This window comes from Apteryx mantelli, chromosome 6, assembly GCF_036417845.1.
Source record: "Apteryx mantelli isolate bAptMan1 chromosome 6, bAptMan1.hap1, whole genome shotgun sequence".
Lineage (NCBI taxonomy): Eukaryota > Metazoa > Chordata > Aves > Apterygiformes > Apterygidae > Apteryx > Apteryx mantelli.
This window is the reverse complement of record NC_089983.1, coordinates 8,053,008-8,070,356: the sequence shown is the minus strand read 5'-3', so window position 1 is coordinate 8,070,356 and position 17,349 is coordinate 8,053,008. Positions and strand designations below refer to the sequence as shown.

General features: G+C 39.7%; 1 protein-coding gene across 3 annotated transcripts in view; it reads right to left on the bottom strand.

Moving 5' to 3' along the window:
• The window catches only part of AGAP1 (ArfGAP with GTPase domain, ankyrin repeat and PH domain 1), a 386,032-nt gene that overhangs the window by 243,066 nt on the left and 125,617 nt on the right, over positions 1–17,349 (bottom strand). For 2 of the 3 annotated variants that reach the window (XM_067298700.1, XM_067298699.1), the window contains exons 2-3: positions 16,023–16,081; positions 7,597–7,684 (exon numbers count right to left, since the gene is read on the bottom strand). In XM_067298700.1, the coding sequence (XP_067154801.1) occupies positions 7,597–7,684; positions 16,023–16,081 (147 nt within the window). Of the gene's footprint in view, positions 1–6,876; positions 6,889–7,596; positions 7,685–16,022; positions 16,082–17,349 lie in introns of all 3 variants that reach the window. The other variant, XM_067298698.1, reaches the window with a different exon arrangement.

Sequence of the window (17,349 nt, the reverse complement as noted above, 5' to 3'; positions counted from 1 at the left end):
ATGTGATACCACTTTAGTACACACCTACCTGTTTCCATCAAGCGGCTTTTTCAAGTTTAAAAAGCTTACACCCCAAAATAACACTTTCCATACAAGAAAGTGCTTTACAAAGTTCGGCCCATAACTTAGGATACCATAGCTCTTTAATACTGCAATTCCTTAAAATGAAGTTAGATTGGTTTAACATATATTCCCTCTTCCAGAGCATCAGCCGGTTCAGTCAAATATTCACATACCTTCTACCTTTCGATCTAACATAAGTCATCTTCTGCCAACACCCATTCAAAATTTCTTTACACAAGTTACACATCAAAAGTCTTTGGCATAATTTCACGGATCTAACATACATTCAAAAAAAGCATAAACCGTATAACCAAGACAAGCCTAAAACATCACTGCTAAAAGCTTAAGTTTCAGGCTGGTGTGTGGGACAGTTGTTTTGTTTTGCTTTCAAGTGTTCCTTGGCCTTTTTTTAACTTTGGTTATAACCAGCTTCTATGATACCTGTCCTTTCATTGCAGTATTACACTGCAAATAGTAACCCTGAAGTTAAAATTGGACTTAACTAGCTGCAATTACACTATAAGCTGTCTGAACAGAAGTAATTACAGTGAGGCCTGCTAAGGAAACCAGGGCAAAACAGCTATTGGCATCTCAGGTGTGGAAGGTTTTTTTGTTTGTTTCTTGATTATTCCCCCAAATAATCCAATTCAAATATGAGACTAGACCCATCACGACATAGCAGCATACCATGTCTTACAGTTACAAAAATCTATTTTCCATTTGTATTATACTGAACACCTTTCATACTAGTATCGCTCAGTTCTAAGGGGGAGAGCGAGAGAATGATAATGCTAAAATAAAAGACAAGATTTCCAGGTATATGTACCTAACGTTGAGCTGCAGCACTGCAAATATAAATGGAAGATTGTAAAGCTAGCTGCATCAGGAAAAACAGGTTGTCCATTTCAAGGTTTCACTGTACGGTTTCAGGTACTCTGTCCAATCAACAGAAACATCTAAACTCATATTTTTGTCATTAGATTACTGTCATGAAAGTTAGTTGCAACAAATAGTTTCTTCCTTTTTTCACGTGAAAGGACACATCTCACCAGAAGCGAGTGCTGTCAGAACTGGTGTTTCTGGAAATCTCAGGAGAAGAGACCTCTCGAATAACTGGAGTTGTCCTTAATCATTTTGTTGCAGGCTCAAGGACTGCTCAGAGCTGAGCTGAGGACACATCCTCGAGCAGGTAGCGTATACTTACAATATAATATCCAAAGCTGGCCCCCATTACAGAGAGCACAATCACAAGCCACCAAGATATCCTCACCCTGAAGGATACAGGGTCTTTTTGCTGGCCATACCCACAGAAAAGAATTATCTGCTTGCAAGCATCCACGTTTGATCATCTTCCAAAGCCTCACTCAAAGGGAAACCCAGAACATTATGGGGCCAGGAATCAAGCTGATATCCTCTCCCTCCGTCCCTTTTCCTCCTTCATCATGGTATATATGTGGGGAAATCAGATGAGTAAGGGCCCTTAGAGCAACTATGAAAGTGGAACCCAGTCAAGCACCTAGGCCAGACACAACCCTGGCACTGCTCAAATTGGGAGGCCCCCAATGCTGCTCCTAAGAGGAGCAGAAAGCCTAGCAACAGTCTGCTCTAGTGGCAAATTCAAAAGCCTGCTGAGAATTAAACGTATTGCAAATAAAACCAGCTACCTATTATGCCCTACAATATGCTGATGTAACACCTAAAAACCAGCAGCAGATTTAATGACAGGAGAAAAAAAACAGCAATAAACCAAATACAAGCTAAGAAAGAAGAACTATGTGGAAGCTGAGAACATTAAAATATTACTTGAAGATTTTTAAAAATTAAATGTATGGCTATGACTTGAAAACACATCCAGTAGTAAAATCCCAAAAACCAAAATGAAAGGCACACCCTTCCTCAATCAACCATCACACTAAAATGACTTGACTCAACAGCACCAGAAATCAAAGAGCACTGGAGAGTCAGGAATCATCTTTAATACTATTAAGAGCCTAAAGATATAATAACAGGTATAAATCTAAATTACAGGTTTTATCTTGTAGGAAATCTGAGGAGCCTGTTATAAGAAGGGCACAAATCCTACAGACATTAGTCTTCAAAACCTTTGAGTAATCGAGCTTCATTGCATTCAAGACATCTTCGCTTAGATCACTCCACCCTCAAGGCACACAACCTAAATGGGAAGTCCCGTCCAGGAAACTGCTTCTTCAGCATCTTCTCCCCAGGAAAAGAGCAAATCCTAACTTCTTCCTTTAATTAACATAGTTCCTTATTTGCGCAACTCTTAAAAACAGCAGTCAGCTTGACTGCTGGAACGGAGACGTTTTCAAAGCCTTCTCCAAACCTCACTGCTCGTCTCGGGGGGGGATGAGAAGGGGGAAAGAAGAGAGGGGAGGGCTGAAGACCAGGGATTTCAGAATACATAAACACCCCCTTTATTCTAAGCCTGAAAGGCTCTAAAAACTCAAGAGAACCAACTGCAGCTCTACTTTAAAATGATCAAAGACAGACAAGGGTGTTCTGTCATATCTGGGTATCAGTATGAAATGCCAACTTAAAGAAATAAGAAATTGGCCAGGGCTATTATAATCAAGTGGAAGACAAGGAGCTAAAAGGAGATAATTTTGAAACATGTATGTCTAAAGTCATCACTGTCTTCCATGCCCAAGAGCTATTTAGGTTTCACAATTGAAAAAAAAATACTCAGCTGTCCAGAACAGTGCTGCGTAAAGCTCGTGAAATGCCGCGCCATGGGTTGGAACTCAGTATGGGAAACTTCAGCTTCTGTGTTTCGTGGCCTGAGCATTTTGATGGATGCAATATCCAGCTTCTTTAAAGGAACTGGATCGGTAGGTTAATGTTGCTATTTTGAACCAATATGCACTTGCAATTCTTAAAAAGTCTCACTGTACAAGCTGTGTGCAAAGTTTTACAAGTATGAAAATGATTTTATGAAATGCCAGAAAAGCACAGGTGAAAAAGGATTGAAGTTTCTACGAAAAGCACATAAGTATGTATTCAGAGAACAAATTTCACTGTGATTCCTTTAAGGTTCAGGTGACTTGCTCGGAGAACGGAACAAACAGTTTGCCTGGAACAGATATCTTCCTTTTACTCATAATTGTTTAGTAATTACAACCTCTAGATCCTTCCCTTTTCCTACAGGTTTGAAAAAGAGCTTTAACCAGATAAAAATAGTCAATGACTTCTGTGAAAAGACTGTGTAACCTTAGGAACCTAATTGTTTGCAGAAGGAACAATTAAATTTCTATCTTACATATGAATCATGGGAAGAAAAAAGAATCTTTGTTACAGAAGGAAACGTTTGTGAGATTCTGCTGCAGCTCCCATGCTCTGTTTAACACCAAACTGTGATCCCCATTTCACTGTTACATCTCCCGGCACTTGAAGGTAAAAAGGCAATGTCAAAACATCACATTCCCTTCCTGTCTTGCTTGTCTAAACACAATTTAACGTACAGCAAGATGATGCATATTTTTCTTTTGTTCAGGAGAACACACACCATCCTTGGTTTCATCACAGTGCCCAGGAACTGAAACATAACCTGTTTCCCCTGGAAGAAGTCAACTGGGAGGTTACCTACATTGATAAGATGATGTTCATACTTTTTAGTATACATATTCAGTGAGAGTCTAGGGGCAGATGAAAAGCTCATAAGGAGAAGGTGAACAAAAGCAATCAAAATTTTAAATTAGTGGTGATGCTCACTCCTCCTTTTGTAATTACACCCTGCTGATATCGCATGATATGGGAAGAAATAGTTACCAGATATCATAAATTGAAAAATAGGGATACCAAAATGAAGCTAATAACAAAATTTGTATCAGGTAAGCAAAAAACAAAACAACAACAACAAAAAAACACCCCAAAAAAACAAAAAAAACCCCACACAACTGCTTTGGTTACACCTACTGCATTAGCTTTCTACCTTACATTTTACTATATGCCCAGAGGTACTACTAGCTTCTCTATCCATCTCCTGAACAAGGAACCTGTCCTCTTCCCAACTCTCATTTCAACTGTCCCGCATCTTCCAATTTAAGGGGATTTGTTAACATGACCTCACCTCTCATTTTTGCTTTTCTTAGACAAAAATGTCCTGGACAGTTCCAACAGATCATGTTTACATTCACGAACATTCAGTTGTCCACTCTACTTTAAAGTTACTTTGGTGATGGGGTAGGAGAGAAATACTACCTTCTTTTCGTCCCAGCTGAGACCTCTTGGGCAGAAGCACTTGACCATGACCTTACACATTTTAAATAAAAATAGAAAAACAAACCCTCACTGACAAAAAAAATATTGAAGTAATCATTGCATCAATTTGGGTCTTCACGGACATACTAGAGAGATGTGTAAAGGCCTTTAACTCATGCTCCAGGCCTGTGGCTTTCCGTAAAACATCAAAAAGCCCTGAAACTCACTACTGTTGTGAAGTTTAATTCACCTTGGTCTACAGAGTACTCAAATTCCATGCACACCACGTTTCATTAAGCCCCTGGAGGCAGAACTGAATTTTAGGCAGATGAAAAAGAGACATCAGGTTGCACGCAATCTTATTTGTGGCTCTACTACATTTGTTTCAGCTACATTAAAAAGAAAACCCTAAAAACAACAAAAAAACCCCACACCAATGACTGCTTAGTAGCTATTTTTCTTCTAATCACTCAGGAGATTTGCAAAAGATCACAAATCGCTTTAGTAAGTATTCTATTTTAAATCACTTTCTGGTATCGTTATAGTAAAAAATTGCAAGTCTTAGACAATTGAGAATTCAGGCTGTTTTAGGGCAATACATCATTTCTTTTAAATCAGATGTATTTTGATATATGAAAAAATGCATTCGACAGGGGTAAAGCCATATGTATGTTAAGTACGCAGAGTAAGAGTCTAAAAATTCATTTTCTCCCCGAGTGTGACTTAGCTCATCCTAAGAGAACACAAAAGTTTTCACGTTACATTACAAGAGTCTAGAGAAATTAATTAAATAACTAACTAGAGAAATTAATTCTGACCAGAAATAAAAGTCTGGCCAAACGGTATGAAGAAGCACTGTTTTACACTCGGATGTTAACCAATTCCTCCTCTTGGGGGGTGGTGTGGTGTGCACAAGGAGCAGTAGGAATGTCTGGTCTTAAAGAAAAGAGCTGAAGGAAACATGAAACCATCTGTATACGCTTAAGATTCATTTACCGGCATGCTGAAGCTACCTCAAAGGCCTGAAGGGAGATCTGGCACTTGTCTAACTCAGGGCAGGTTTCATGGTAATTGTAGCAATTTCGAAGGCAAAGGATAGCAGAAACGGCAGTCTCTGGCTGTAATCACCATTCTCCCGTGAAGTATGCATCAATCACTTTCCAATTAGATACCGATTATATGATGCCTGATAAATACCAACTGATAAATTTTGCTGCTAGTAAGCTAAAGTCAGTCAACGTTTTTTTCTAAACTAGACAAGCAGCTGAGACCTCAAAACCTGGTATACATGTTACTCTACCCGACTTAATAAACCAGCACATTTCAAAGACCTCAGAAAGGACAAAAGGAAGATTTGCATTGGTCTCTAACATAAATGCTGTGTCCAGAATTTACATATAGCTTCCATTTACAGAGAGCTGCAGTCCCATGCAGGATGCCAAATCGCAAGGTCCATAGTCCAACGCAACAGAACCATCTGTACTGGTGCCTCAGTTCCTACAGAATGACAGTACAGACTTATGCTGAAATAAAACCCTACCACAAATCATTTCTATGGATATTTACTAAGGATAAATTATATGGGTTGATTTCCTTACTGCTAACTTGATTAGAAATCTTGACCCTATCCCTTACAAGGTGAATTAGAGCTTTTAATTATTCCAGTTCTTCTGCTACTAATGAAACGGAATGGTGTCATTAGTGAAGCTTGTCAGCCACACTTATGTGCAAAGAAATGATTTGACACTGCTTTGGTAACCTAATTCTTCCAGGATAAACAGTCTGAATGTCACTCAAGCACTGTAAATAAGAAATCTTGAAGACAAAGGGGACAGATGGCAACACTCCCAAGGAACATCATGTAAAATATTCATAGTGCAGGAGAAGAGTGCTGGTAACCCTGTGAGTAATCAAGACATTCAAGTCTCACAAAAACCAAACAAAATATTTTCTGTTCATGAGATGAGGGGGAAAAGAGATCAGCAGAGATACTAATTATTTTTTCTGAAGACTTGCTGTATTCGGTTGATATACATACTATATTTTTATTTCTTGCTATCAGCATAGAGAAGCAGCAGGCATAAGTGTGAGCTACCACCACCTTCTCCATCAGATCAGCAAATTATCCTTGTACATCGAATAGTCAAACTAACACGCAGTTCTCAGCGCCCCCGGTTATCACCCCACACCCGTCCCAGTTACAGAGAAGCAAAAACTTTTAACATGAGGGTATGAACTGGAGGACTTCGCTGTTACTGCAATTACACGAGAACAGCCTTGTCCATCCCTTTCCCACTCCTCCCATTTTAATAAAAAAAAAATTGTTAAAACGTCAAATACTATGCTTAATAGCTTCCTTTGGAAAGAGTTAATTTGAAACAAATGTTACCATAGATGCATGAAGCTACATACTACTGAAGAAAAGACAACTACAGCAAGGGACAAAAACAGTGAGATGCACTAAAGACTCAAAATCAAAAGGAAACAAATCGAGATGATACACATAACAAGGGGAAAACGCTATAGTACAAAAAACTGTGCCTTCTGTCTCTTCAAAACAAGACAAGAGCTGCCATGAAGAGAATGTATAGTTACCTGCATCCATATCTGCAAAGAATGGAACAGCCAGTAAGGAAAAGAAGGAACCAGAAATTCAGTGTCTCAGAGTTGGATTTAAAAGGTCATAAGGAGAATAAATAAAAAAAATCAAGAAAGTATTTAGTGTAAGATACACCTCAATAAGGTTCTATGATTTTTTTTTTTTGATTTCAAGCTATAAGTTTGGATTATTGTTAAACACTGCAATATTTTCAGGTACAAACTAACTTTTCTGTGGCATAAAAATATATTTTTTAAAAACTTCAAGAGCAAAGATTTTGTAAGTTAAACAAGGAACAATTTACATCTGGGTGACTTTCCCAGCACACAAAATGAAGGGCCCAATACTACAGAAACCCAATACAAGATGCAATAACTGCAGCTTTCAGCAGCCAAATTGAAAGCAGCAGCATACTCAGGGCAGCAAACTCTTCCCAGTACACGACTAGGAAAGCTTCCCATATGGACAAATAACGGATGGGAAAGCATTTAAGGATGTTAAGTGGTTATGGAAAAGGTACAGTTACACTCATTGCCTGTACTTATCTCCAGTTTGGAGACTGTTAAAGGAAAAGCACAGTTCTCTATTAATACAGTGAAAAAGCAAAACTGATTCTTTACTAATTCATTTCTGCATGATTAAGAACAAATAAGGGTGCAGTCTATGAAAAAATTAGTGAAATCTGCATGCTATTAATAATTTGCATATCCACATACCTTCAGGTGATTCCTCCTGGACATATGTGCCAGTCAGATACCGGTGTACAAGTGCAGACTTGCCACTTGCTAGGTTACCCACAATCCCCTGAAAAAGAGAAAAAAGAAGTTAAACTGCAGTTAATCCCCATAAAAAGCAGCACATTCAGGCAAAAACTCAACACCAAAAAACCTCCCAAAAAAACAACAAAAAAACTTCTCTGCATTTGAAGGAAGAAGCCAAGATAGGAGAAAAATCTCAAAATATGTCAATGGACAAGAGTACCTGTCAAAAATCTATGGTGACAGCAGAGAAAGCACATGACAAAACGAATAAACCAAAATCAGTTCATGTTAGCAGAGTGCCTTTATTCATCTCACTACTAATGTTAATGGGGAACATCAGGCTTCAAGGAAGAAAACTCAAGCTCAGAGCAGCCTTACCATCCCCTAACTGGAGAATACAATAATATAAACACATCACTAAACTCTAATACTGGAAAATCTCTCTGCAGAGCATCCATCTTGTGATGTACACCAACTCTCTAAGCACACACATGATAAATGTGGTGATACAAATACAAATTTTGGCATATCCATCACAGCTTGTTAGTCTCTTTCTTTGCCAGTTGACTCTCCAACAAGCTTAAAACTCAAACTGTCTGCACTCCATGCCCAAACATCTGCATCAGGGACATTTGTATCAACTGGCAATCAGGTATAAGCAAACAGACTTCAAGCACACATGATTCTTCTCTGTTAAGCTGGTTTACTAAGTATTTCTTTTAAAGAAAGGCAGAAGAGGTAGAACACAGCTCAGCCCCAGAAGAATTTTCTTCCCCAAGGATATCAGATGCCAAAGACTTGAAAGTTTGCTAATTTTATGTTTTGTGGGGTTGCTGTTTTCAAGGGGTGGGAGCTCATGCGCAAGTCCGGCTGCATGATTCCCGCAGCAACAAGCAGGTCATCCCTTTCAAGCCACAGTCTCATGTTGCCAGACAATAAAATCCCTGCTGATTTGTCCCTGGGCCGACCATCAAAAGTGGACTGATGTATGCAGCAAGCAAGAACCAAGATGTCAATGTCTGCCCTGCTCTGCACAGTTGAGGGTAGGAGTTGGAGAACATACCTTCTCTATGGTTCAAAGAAATGCCTTTCTTCCTTGCTTAGTTGTCACTTGCCGGTTCAGATTTCCCTGAGGAACAGAACCCTGAAGACACTGCTTTGGGGGGAGGAGATGAGAACTGCATTTATTTCTTCTTTTACACAAAACTAAGCTGACCCTCTTCTACATACCTGTCTTGATCCTAACCAAAAGGTTCAGAAAACAAGCTCCCTGGGAGTTAAGTAGATCAGCAGACAGCTTGTCCTAAGGTTGCCGAATAGACAGAGGTAGCATGAACAAGTTATACACTAATGCGCATTCTACTTCATTTTCTTAATCCTAATTGATGACATAAGCTATCTTTCCATAAGCTATCTTTCTTACTAAAAATTGCTTAAACCAATAAGTTAGAGTCAGAAAATTGGGGGAAGGGAGGATGACTCACTTATTCTTTAAAATGGCAAACACTTCAATCAGGAGAGCGCCAAGGCAGCACTATGAAGGATGCCCACTTTCTCTCTCTAGCTGACATATAAAGAACGGCTCAGATAAAGTGGCAACTTCAGCATGGAGCAAATGGAAGGCAGTCCCACCAGTTGCCCTTGAGCCCCCGTGACAGCATAAGCTTTAAGTGGGATGAACAGTACGGGCCTACAGCAGAGGAAGAAGTAACATGAAAAATAACATGAACATATAATTGGAGAGAAAAGACACCAAATCCCATCCTACCCTTATACTAAATGAAATTTCACCCTCTTTCTATTCAGGTTAGCAGGAAAGAACTTGAACAGCCATGAAATAATTTATCGAAGACACCATAATAAGAAGTACAACAAGAAACGACTAAGTGTAGCTGCTATCAACAAGGAAAAGCCCCACATAAGTAAGAAGAAAGCCACAGCCCTAGCAGTTGGGCAACAGACATCTGTTCATTAGGCTTCTATGTAAGCTGGCTTAGAAGAGCGTTTAAAACAGCATACCGGAAGCTTTTAATCTAATTTACATCTAAGAGGAATTACAGGCCATGCTAGGGTATGCCGAGATGTCTCCATCTAAAAATAAGTACAAGATAACAGAGGCAAATGCCAGCTCTGCAGATGATTACCCTTGTCTTCTCAAACAGGACTGACACTGGGCAACGCTCTCTAGAAACACACAACAGTTTCATTCGGGTCAGGCCATGACACAACCCAATCAATGAGATCCGCTTTACCCTTGAAGACTAAAGAACAAGTAACTTAACCCAGGGCAGCTATGAATTATAAATACAGCTGTGACACCACAAACTTTCACCACTGAAATTCCAAAATCATCTTATATCTTCCTCTTTACTTCATGATATGTATACCTGCTAGCTAAAAATTTAAGATATCATTGAGGTTCATAGCATGAGATTTCAGCCAGTCCTCAAGTTATGCTTTCCTGCATAGTCTGGCTCTAGGTATTTCATTTTGAGTGCATAGTATTAGTAGAAGTGAAATTTCCATCTCAAAACCCCACATTTTCATGATCTTTCATCTCACAGATGCATTGGGAAAGTATCTTGTGTGCCACTGAAAATTAAATGACAAGACCTAAAGAAAAATTCATATAGAAATTAATTTCTACATTCAGAAGATAATATGAATAATAGACAGTAGTAAAGGCCTAAGATTCTGTATAGAATATCTATACAAGAAAAACATACAATACTGAGCTTTTTTTTCGGTTGTACCGATCCCCAATTCACACATTCAATGAATGAGGAAGATAGTCAGAAGGGGGAAAAATAGTTTGGGACTTCTCCATGCACATACAAAGAAAGGCAAAAGCTAACGCAATACTGCACAAACATCCGACTCTTGTTATTTCTGCTCTGGATGCCTGACTTAACCACAACTTCATTTTAGCTTTCTCCAATGTTTAATTAGATATCAAGCGAGGGGTGAGCTATAGGAAGAAAATACTGTCTCTAATGTATGTCCTTTAACCCCAAAACATCAAGCAACCTCTTCAGTCAATGAATTTTCCCTCTGTCATGCTCCAGTAAACCAAAGTAAGTTTATCTACTTGTACCTTTCCCTAAATAGGTAGCGTTCAACTAAAACTCCATAGTTCCTAGGCAAGAAAAACATGATGAATGAAGAAGTCCAATGCATAAGGGCAAGGGCTTTTCACCCCTCTCCTCCTCCTCGCCACAAAATGGATCCCCTCTCCCTGTCTATACGGGCCCTCACTACAACAGGCTGCTTCCCCCTTCTCGCCCTTTCCCAGTAGAACCTGTTTTTCACTGTTCAGGATTCACGAACACCAGAATAGTGAGTTTTAGCATGCGATAACTCATTTAATGTTTTTTAGTTGAAGTGGCCGAGGCACAAGGAGTACACCATAGATACCGGGCTTACTTCTACAGGATTTCCAATTTTCAAGAAGAGATTAACTTCACCGCTTGCTAGTTGTCTAGCAAGTGAGCCCAGCAATATGCTATATTCCCTACAGCAGGCAGGGTCATTCCTCAGTAGTAGCTGAACCTCATATTCCCAGGCAAGTTTCCTCCTCATCAGGTCAATATTATGATAGCCTAGACCAAAAATGGCAAGGAAACTGAAAATCTCATCTCTAAATCGGGAGATTAAACACACCACTTCAGTTGTCTCCTCTGCAGATAAATAGTCTGGGACCAGGCTAAGGCCCTTGGAGTAACATAATTCCTGAAAAATTAGAAGACAAGCAAACTTTACATGTGTTTACTAGGAAAATAACAGTAGAGGACTTTGTATTTTCACTTTAGGAACAGTAGCTCTCGACCTTGGGAAACAAAACGTTGAAGCATGTTTCAGACCTGTTATGTCACCATCAGTGCAGAAACAATACAGCCATGAAGAAAAAAAAAATAAACAAAATCATTAAACCAGGAGATACAACCACTGTTAGACACACTCATTTACAGCAGATAGTTAAGTCGTCACTTAAAATGACTCTAATTTGCATATACGCAGGACTCTAATGCATCAGCTGCCTGGCCAGAGAGCTTACAGTTTCCACGTGATGCTACAAACTGATGCAGAAAACCATGAACAGGAGCAGCAAGATGTGGATCTCAATTAAAAAACCATTTCACTGACGCATGCAGTAAAACTAGAGCTTTCTTCTTTCAGGAAACACTAAAACCATTGCCATGTACGACATGCACAGCCCTTAAAGAAAAGGAGTACACGTCCTCCCTCTTTCTTCTTTTCTTCATTTTCTCAAGTTGCCTCCAGGTCAATAATCAAAAGTGTTGGAGTTTTAAAGACAATGCAAGACCGAATTTCTTTAAAAGAATATTCATCTATTTCTTAATAGTGAGGCTCCTGGATTTATTTTTTAAATCACAGATTCAGACTATCCACTGAACTAATAGGACTTCAGGAGCTTAAAGAAAGATAAAAATAATCATGAAAAAACATGTATTGTCAGTTTTGCCTTTGAGTATTAATGCTAACTTCACAGAAATCACAGAAATCCAAATCTCCTGAAAACTGACCATCTTTGTAGCATTTCTTTGCTTTTTTGCTAGACTATTTCAGAAAGCATTTACAAGACTTCTATCCCCTTCTCTTCTCATACGGCTAGACAGAGGATCGCTTAAAAGCTCCTCAGCTCAGTGCTTGCATCTGAGCAAACAAACCAACCGTCTCTTTCCTACCCACGTATAAAAACAGCAAGTGAAATTAAAATCCAGCGTTACCAGCCTTTTATTCACTGCAGTGCCGTACTGTCACTGCTCAGAGGCTCTGTCTGCTATTAAGCGCTGAAAACCAGGAGCAACAGACCTCACACCGGAAAAATCTGGTCTCCAGTTTCAAGAAATGTCTCTGTCAGGACGAATACTTGTTTTCAGGATGATGCCACATAGTATGACAAATACCCCAGCGTGTTTTCAGAGCAGCTGTATTCCCGTCTCCCATATTTTCTACACAAACATGCTGAGCCATTTCTATTTTATGGGGATAGCGAAAATTAACAGACGAAATGCACAGTTATTACAAGCGTGTTAGGGACCAAAAATACCATTGTAAAGCAGGTCAGAAACTGGAAAATTCAGCTCGCAAGGCTACAACACATTGCTTTGTCCTTAGTACAGGTAAGACTTGCGCAACATTCAATTTGGAGCAATCATTTGTTCATGTGCTTGAGACGTGCTTGAAAAACAAACAAAAAAACCCCCCCACAAACACTATGCCCATATCCTACTAAAGCCTTTATATATAAATACATAATGTATTGATAATATTATTTGTTTTAAAGCTATCTAGCACGCAACCCTGACAGCATATACTTAGCACCTGCTTTAAAGAAGTAAATCCAAAGGTTTTTTGGCCAAAAAGACTTCACGTTTATTCTGCCTAACGCGGCCCCAGGGTTTTCAAATTGCTACGGTTACAGAAAGACCCTGTTTGATCAGAAGTCCAGCCACTGCCAGCTCTGCAGCAACACGGAGCTCCCAAGGCCCCGACCCCGGAGAGGCAACCACCTCCCCAAGCCTCCTGACCAGCAACGGCTGACGCGCACACTACATAGGCCAGCCCAAACAAGCCCACGTGCCGAGATTGAAATTTCTAATTTTTTTTAAACAGACCAGCAGTGGAGGAAGTCCGACAGCATTGAATAGCAAAGCTAGTTGTTCCAAGTAGATTGCTATTGCTTGCAAAAACCCTAGTTATTTTACATCTCGGTAAAAGGGATCCAGGAATATCACCGTGGTCCAAGAAACTGCTCTCACCCAGCTGACCTAGCACACTCTTGACCATAATGCAAGTCTCAGCAAGTAAAGCATGCTGCTATGGGAGTATTTAACTAGCAGAAAAGCATACACTTCTGAAAATCTGAAATAAATCAAGCCCTGCCTGTGTTATTAAAAAAGGAGACAGAGGAAAGGACTAGTATTTTTTCCTCAAAAGTATGTTGGAAAATATATCCATCAGGTTTTTCATTGCGACCCTAAGTATTTTGTTTGTTCTCCCCTTAAACTTCTGTAGGGCATAAAGGTATAGCAACAGCCACCATAAAAATGAAATATTATCTTCAATTTAAGGGCTGCCCAGATTCTACGGAGAAGACAATGTCTCCCACTGAGCTACTAACCATCTTTAGCTGCTGGAGCAGACTGTACTCTGCAGGAAAAGCAAGGGCAGTTTCATAAACTTGCAACATTAAGCCTCATCTCTCCGTCTGCGCTCCCGCACTGAAGAGTGATAGAGGCAAAAGCTCCATGCTTCTCCGACATCCCCAACGCACGACCACAAGCTGAAGCAAGGTACCCACAGTTACTCTTAGTGGTGAATATAATGATAGCGCTGTGGCACGGGAAACAGGTTTGGCTTTTAATATTGCCCTTCACTTCTTCAGCCAGATGCGAAGGACACAGGCTCGGCTCCTCCGTACGGGCACCAACTCCTCGAGGGCACGTTGAGAGCAAAGAAAGCAGATTTCTGATGGAGCTCCTAGTCTGCCCTTCCTGCTGGAGCACAAGTTCATGGCTACAGCTGGCACTACTAGTTTCAGTAATTTGCAGGGGTATAATCAAATTATCATGTTTGTAATGATAAGAGTTCTGCTTTTATCCAAGACTGTATAAATTGAAGCCTTGGACAGTAAGCTTGAGGCTTGCGTGTGCTGACTGCTTAAAATCAATTGTCTACAGCAGCTGCTCAGAAGTTTATGTTTATACCACCGGCTCACACAGTATGAGGGCAAGATACCCAAGACAGAAGTATTCACATCACGCAGCCTTGGCATCACAAGAAACAGCTGTACCCCAAGACCTCCTCTGGAAGTTTTACCTAATGCTCTGCACTTAAGTTTATTACTGGATGCTGTGCTTGGTATGAGGAGGAAAGGGACAAGATGAAGAAGGCAACCCTCCATAGACCTCCATCAACTTAAACTAGCTGTGGCTACAGTGGCCCATATGCAACCAATACCTTCTGGTCCTACATTTCTAGTATTTCCTTATATAACATACTTTCTGCAAATACCTCTTCCAAATTACACCATCTAAACTGAATCAGCCCTTTCCCGTATTATATAGTTCTATCCATTGACTACTCTATTTCTCTTCTCCTTACCTTGCGCACTGCTGAAATCAAAACAGAAGCACAACTCTAGCTATCAGAAAGCTGTTTCAATTTAAATGCCATCCTGATAAGCGCATGTCATGTTAAACTTGACCCATGCTTTCTCTCATCTCCTTTGAACACTATAATCAACTCAGATTTGGAAAAAGACGTTTACCACATGAAAACTGGACTAATGAAGCATGGCCCCAGCTGTCCATTCTTAAATTGCTACAGTTTTGTCCAATTCTCATTCCTCACATGAGTGGCAAAGTATGTCTGAATCAGAGCAGCTCTTACAGTTACATTAGGACAACAGAAGCGACCTAAGCAAAAAGTGATCTGCAGTCTTACGAGCATCTGGAGCAGACTATAGACCCCTACCAGAGGTATAACCAAGTACTGTATCTTGGATACTATAGTTGTTTCATAGATTTTTATAAATTAACACTATGTAATTAAATATGGACTTCCATATGGTGAACATCAAAGATCTGATCTCAGCAACTTTGTGCTGCTGGCTTCACAAGCTGCCTGCTTACTAACCACTACTAGGAGGTTTCAGCCCACATCACCAGACACTGTTCACAGTTTTTAAAACAGCAACTTCAGGAAATCCCTTCAACCCTATCTCTGTGATCCTTTTGCCTTTTCTTCCACTTACACATGAAAAAAACTTTGCCAAGGAAGGGCTAGTGTAAGCAACTGTTAAGCCACTGTTAATTCTTATTCTAAAATGTAGTTTTTAACCAGCTAAATTAACCTTCCAAATGTTCCATTTTTATTCAGCATGACCAAAAAAATTCTGAGATACATAAACAAGTCCAAACAAACCCCCAGACAGAACATTCACTTTAAATTCTTTTAAAAACATGGAGAAAAGGCATTTAGTCCTTGAAGAAATAGTGAAAATTATTCCAAGAAGATAAAAGGAGCATTAGATATTACACATAGCTTTAGAGATCACCTGCCAATTCTGCCCCTAACCCCATAAAAGTGTAAGATCTCTCTACTCAGAAGAGTGCGCTAGGAAGCTGGCTCAACTAAGCAAACGAGTTGAAACAGAAATAAAATATGAGTAGACCTTTGAAGCACGTTTATAAAAATAAAAAGATACATAGACTTCATACAGACAGTTTTGTTAAAGAAAGTTGTTGAAGGAAACCCACCCCCCCCAAAGTTGAACAAACCTCAGAAGGTTTTTCCACATTTGTGCATAACATTTTGAGAATGTTTTTCAGAGATAAAAGTAAATATAAACTCACCACTTTGAGCTCCGGTACAGATCGGCTTAGTGTCCATTCCTGGCTATTTACAAAGGCATCTGTAAAAGTGGACAATATTCACAGTCAGTACAATGGTATTTACTGGCCAGTTGCCCAAAACGTCACATTAGGGACATAAGATCAAAATTCACATTCAAACTTGAGATTGATAGTTCAACATTAAACGCACTTGGAGTTTTGATAAATTGTATAAATTCAAGAGTCCTGGAAATGATCATACTACAGAATGGGTACACTCTCTGCGGTAACTCTAAGTGTATCATCTCAACAGGCATTAACAAGACTAAAAGCTAATTACAGTCCTTCTGTGTTATGGAAAAAAAAAATCCTCTTTTCTAGTCTGTACACAGATGAATTGCTCCCCATCCACCATGATACAATTTTTTCCTCTACAAAAGCCACCTTGGATTGCTCAACATACTCAATGTCAACACCTGCAATCACTAGCATCAGTGGTAACTTCTCCACCCAGGTAAGTGAGAATATTGATTTATTCTGGAAACCTGCTATTTTTCAGCATTGTAACAACCATGGAGCTAATCAAAACATGTCTACTTAAAACAGATTGAGTTGACTTCTGTCAAGGGGGATAAAAGACAGGAAAAAAAAAAATCTAGAACATTTCCCAAAACCAGAAGAGAAGACTAAGAGAGCCAGCTGGACAGAAATAATCCACACGGACATTTACTGTAAAACTAACTAAAACCTGCTGGTGAAATAAATACTCCTGGAGGCAGAGGGGAATTGATTTTTGAGAAACTGGCAAGTCAAGTTCACCTTCGCTCCCCCATACGAAGAAAACAAGCAGGGCTGCGTCCATGTCCAACCTTTCTCGGTCCCACATTTACAAAAGAGAAATAGGACTCAATATTCCTGCTTTGAAAAACGTTTAGCATTCGGTTCCTTCTGTAAAGGTCCAGCCAGGCGAAAGCAAAGAGATACCACACTGCAGTTACAAATTCAAACAACATTAAATCATGATTTAACATTTTCCAAAATGATGCAAAACTGATCGCAAGATTATCACTAGGTTTCCCATTCACCGCATACTCCCACCAAGCAGATTACAACTTCACCCCAATCAAGCGGCGCTGAAGTTGTGCCAGTGTAACAGAGCCAATTCCCAGTATTACAGTAAATAACAGGTCAAAAGTCATGCCTGACTATGCTGATGAAGCTGTCCATAAGGAACCGCTTCCAAAACCTTTGTTTGCTTATGGCCAATCTGGAAAGGCAGAAGGTTATTTCATTATCTCTCTCACTGCAGAATATAAAAACATGCAAGTGATTTGCAACCCCCAAACGT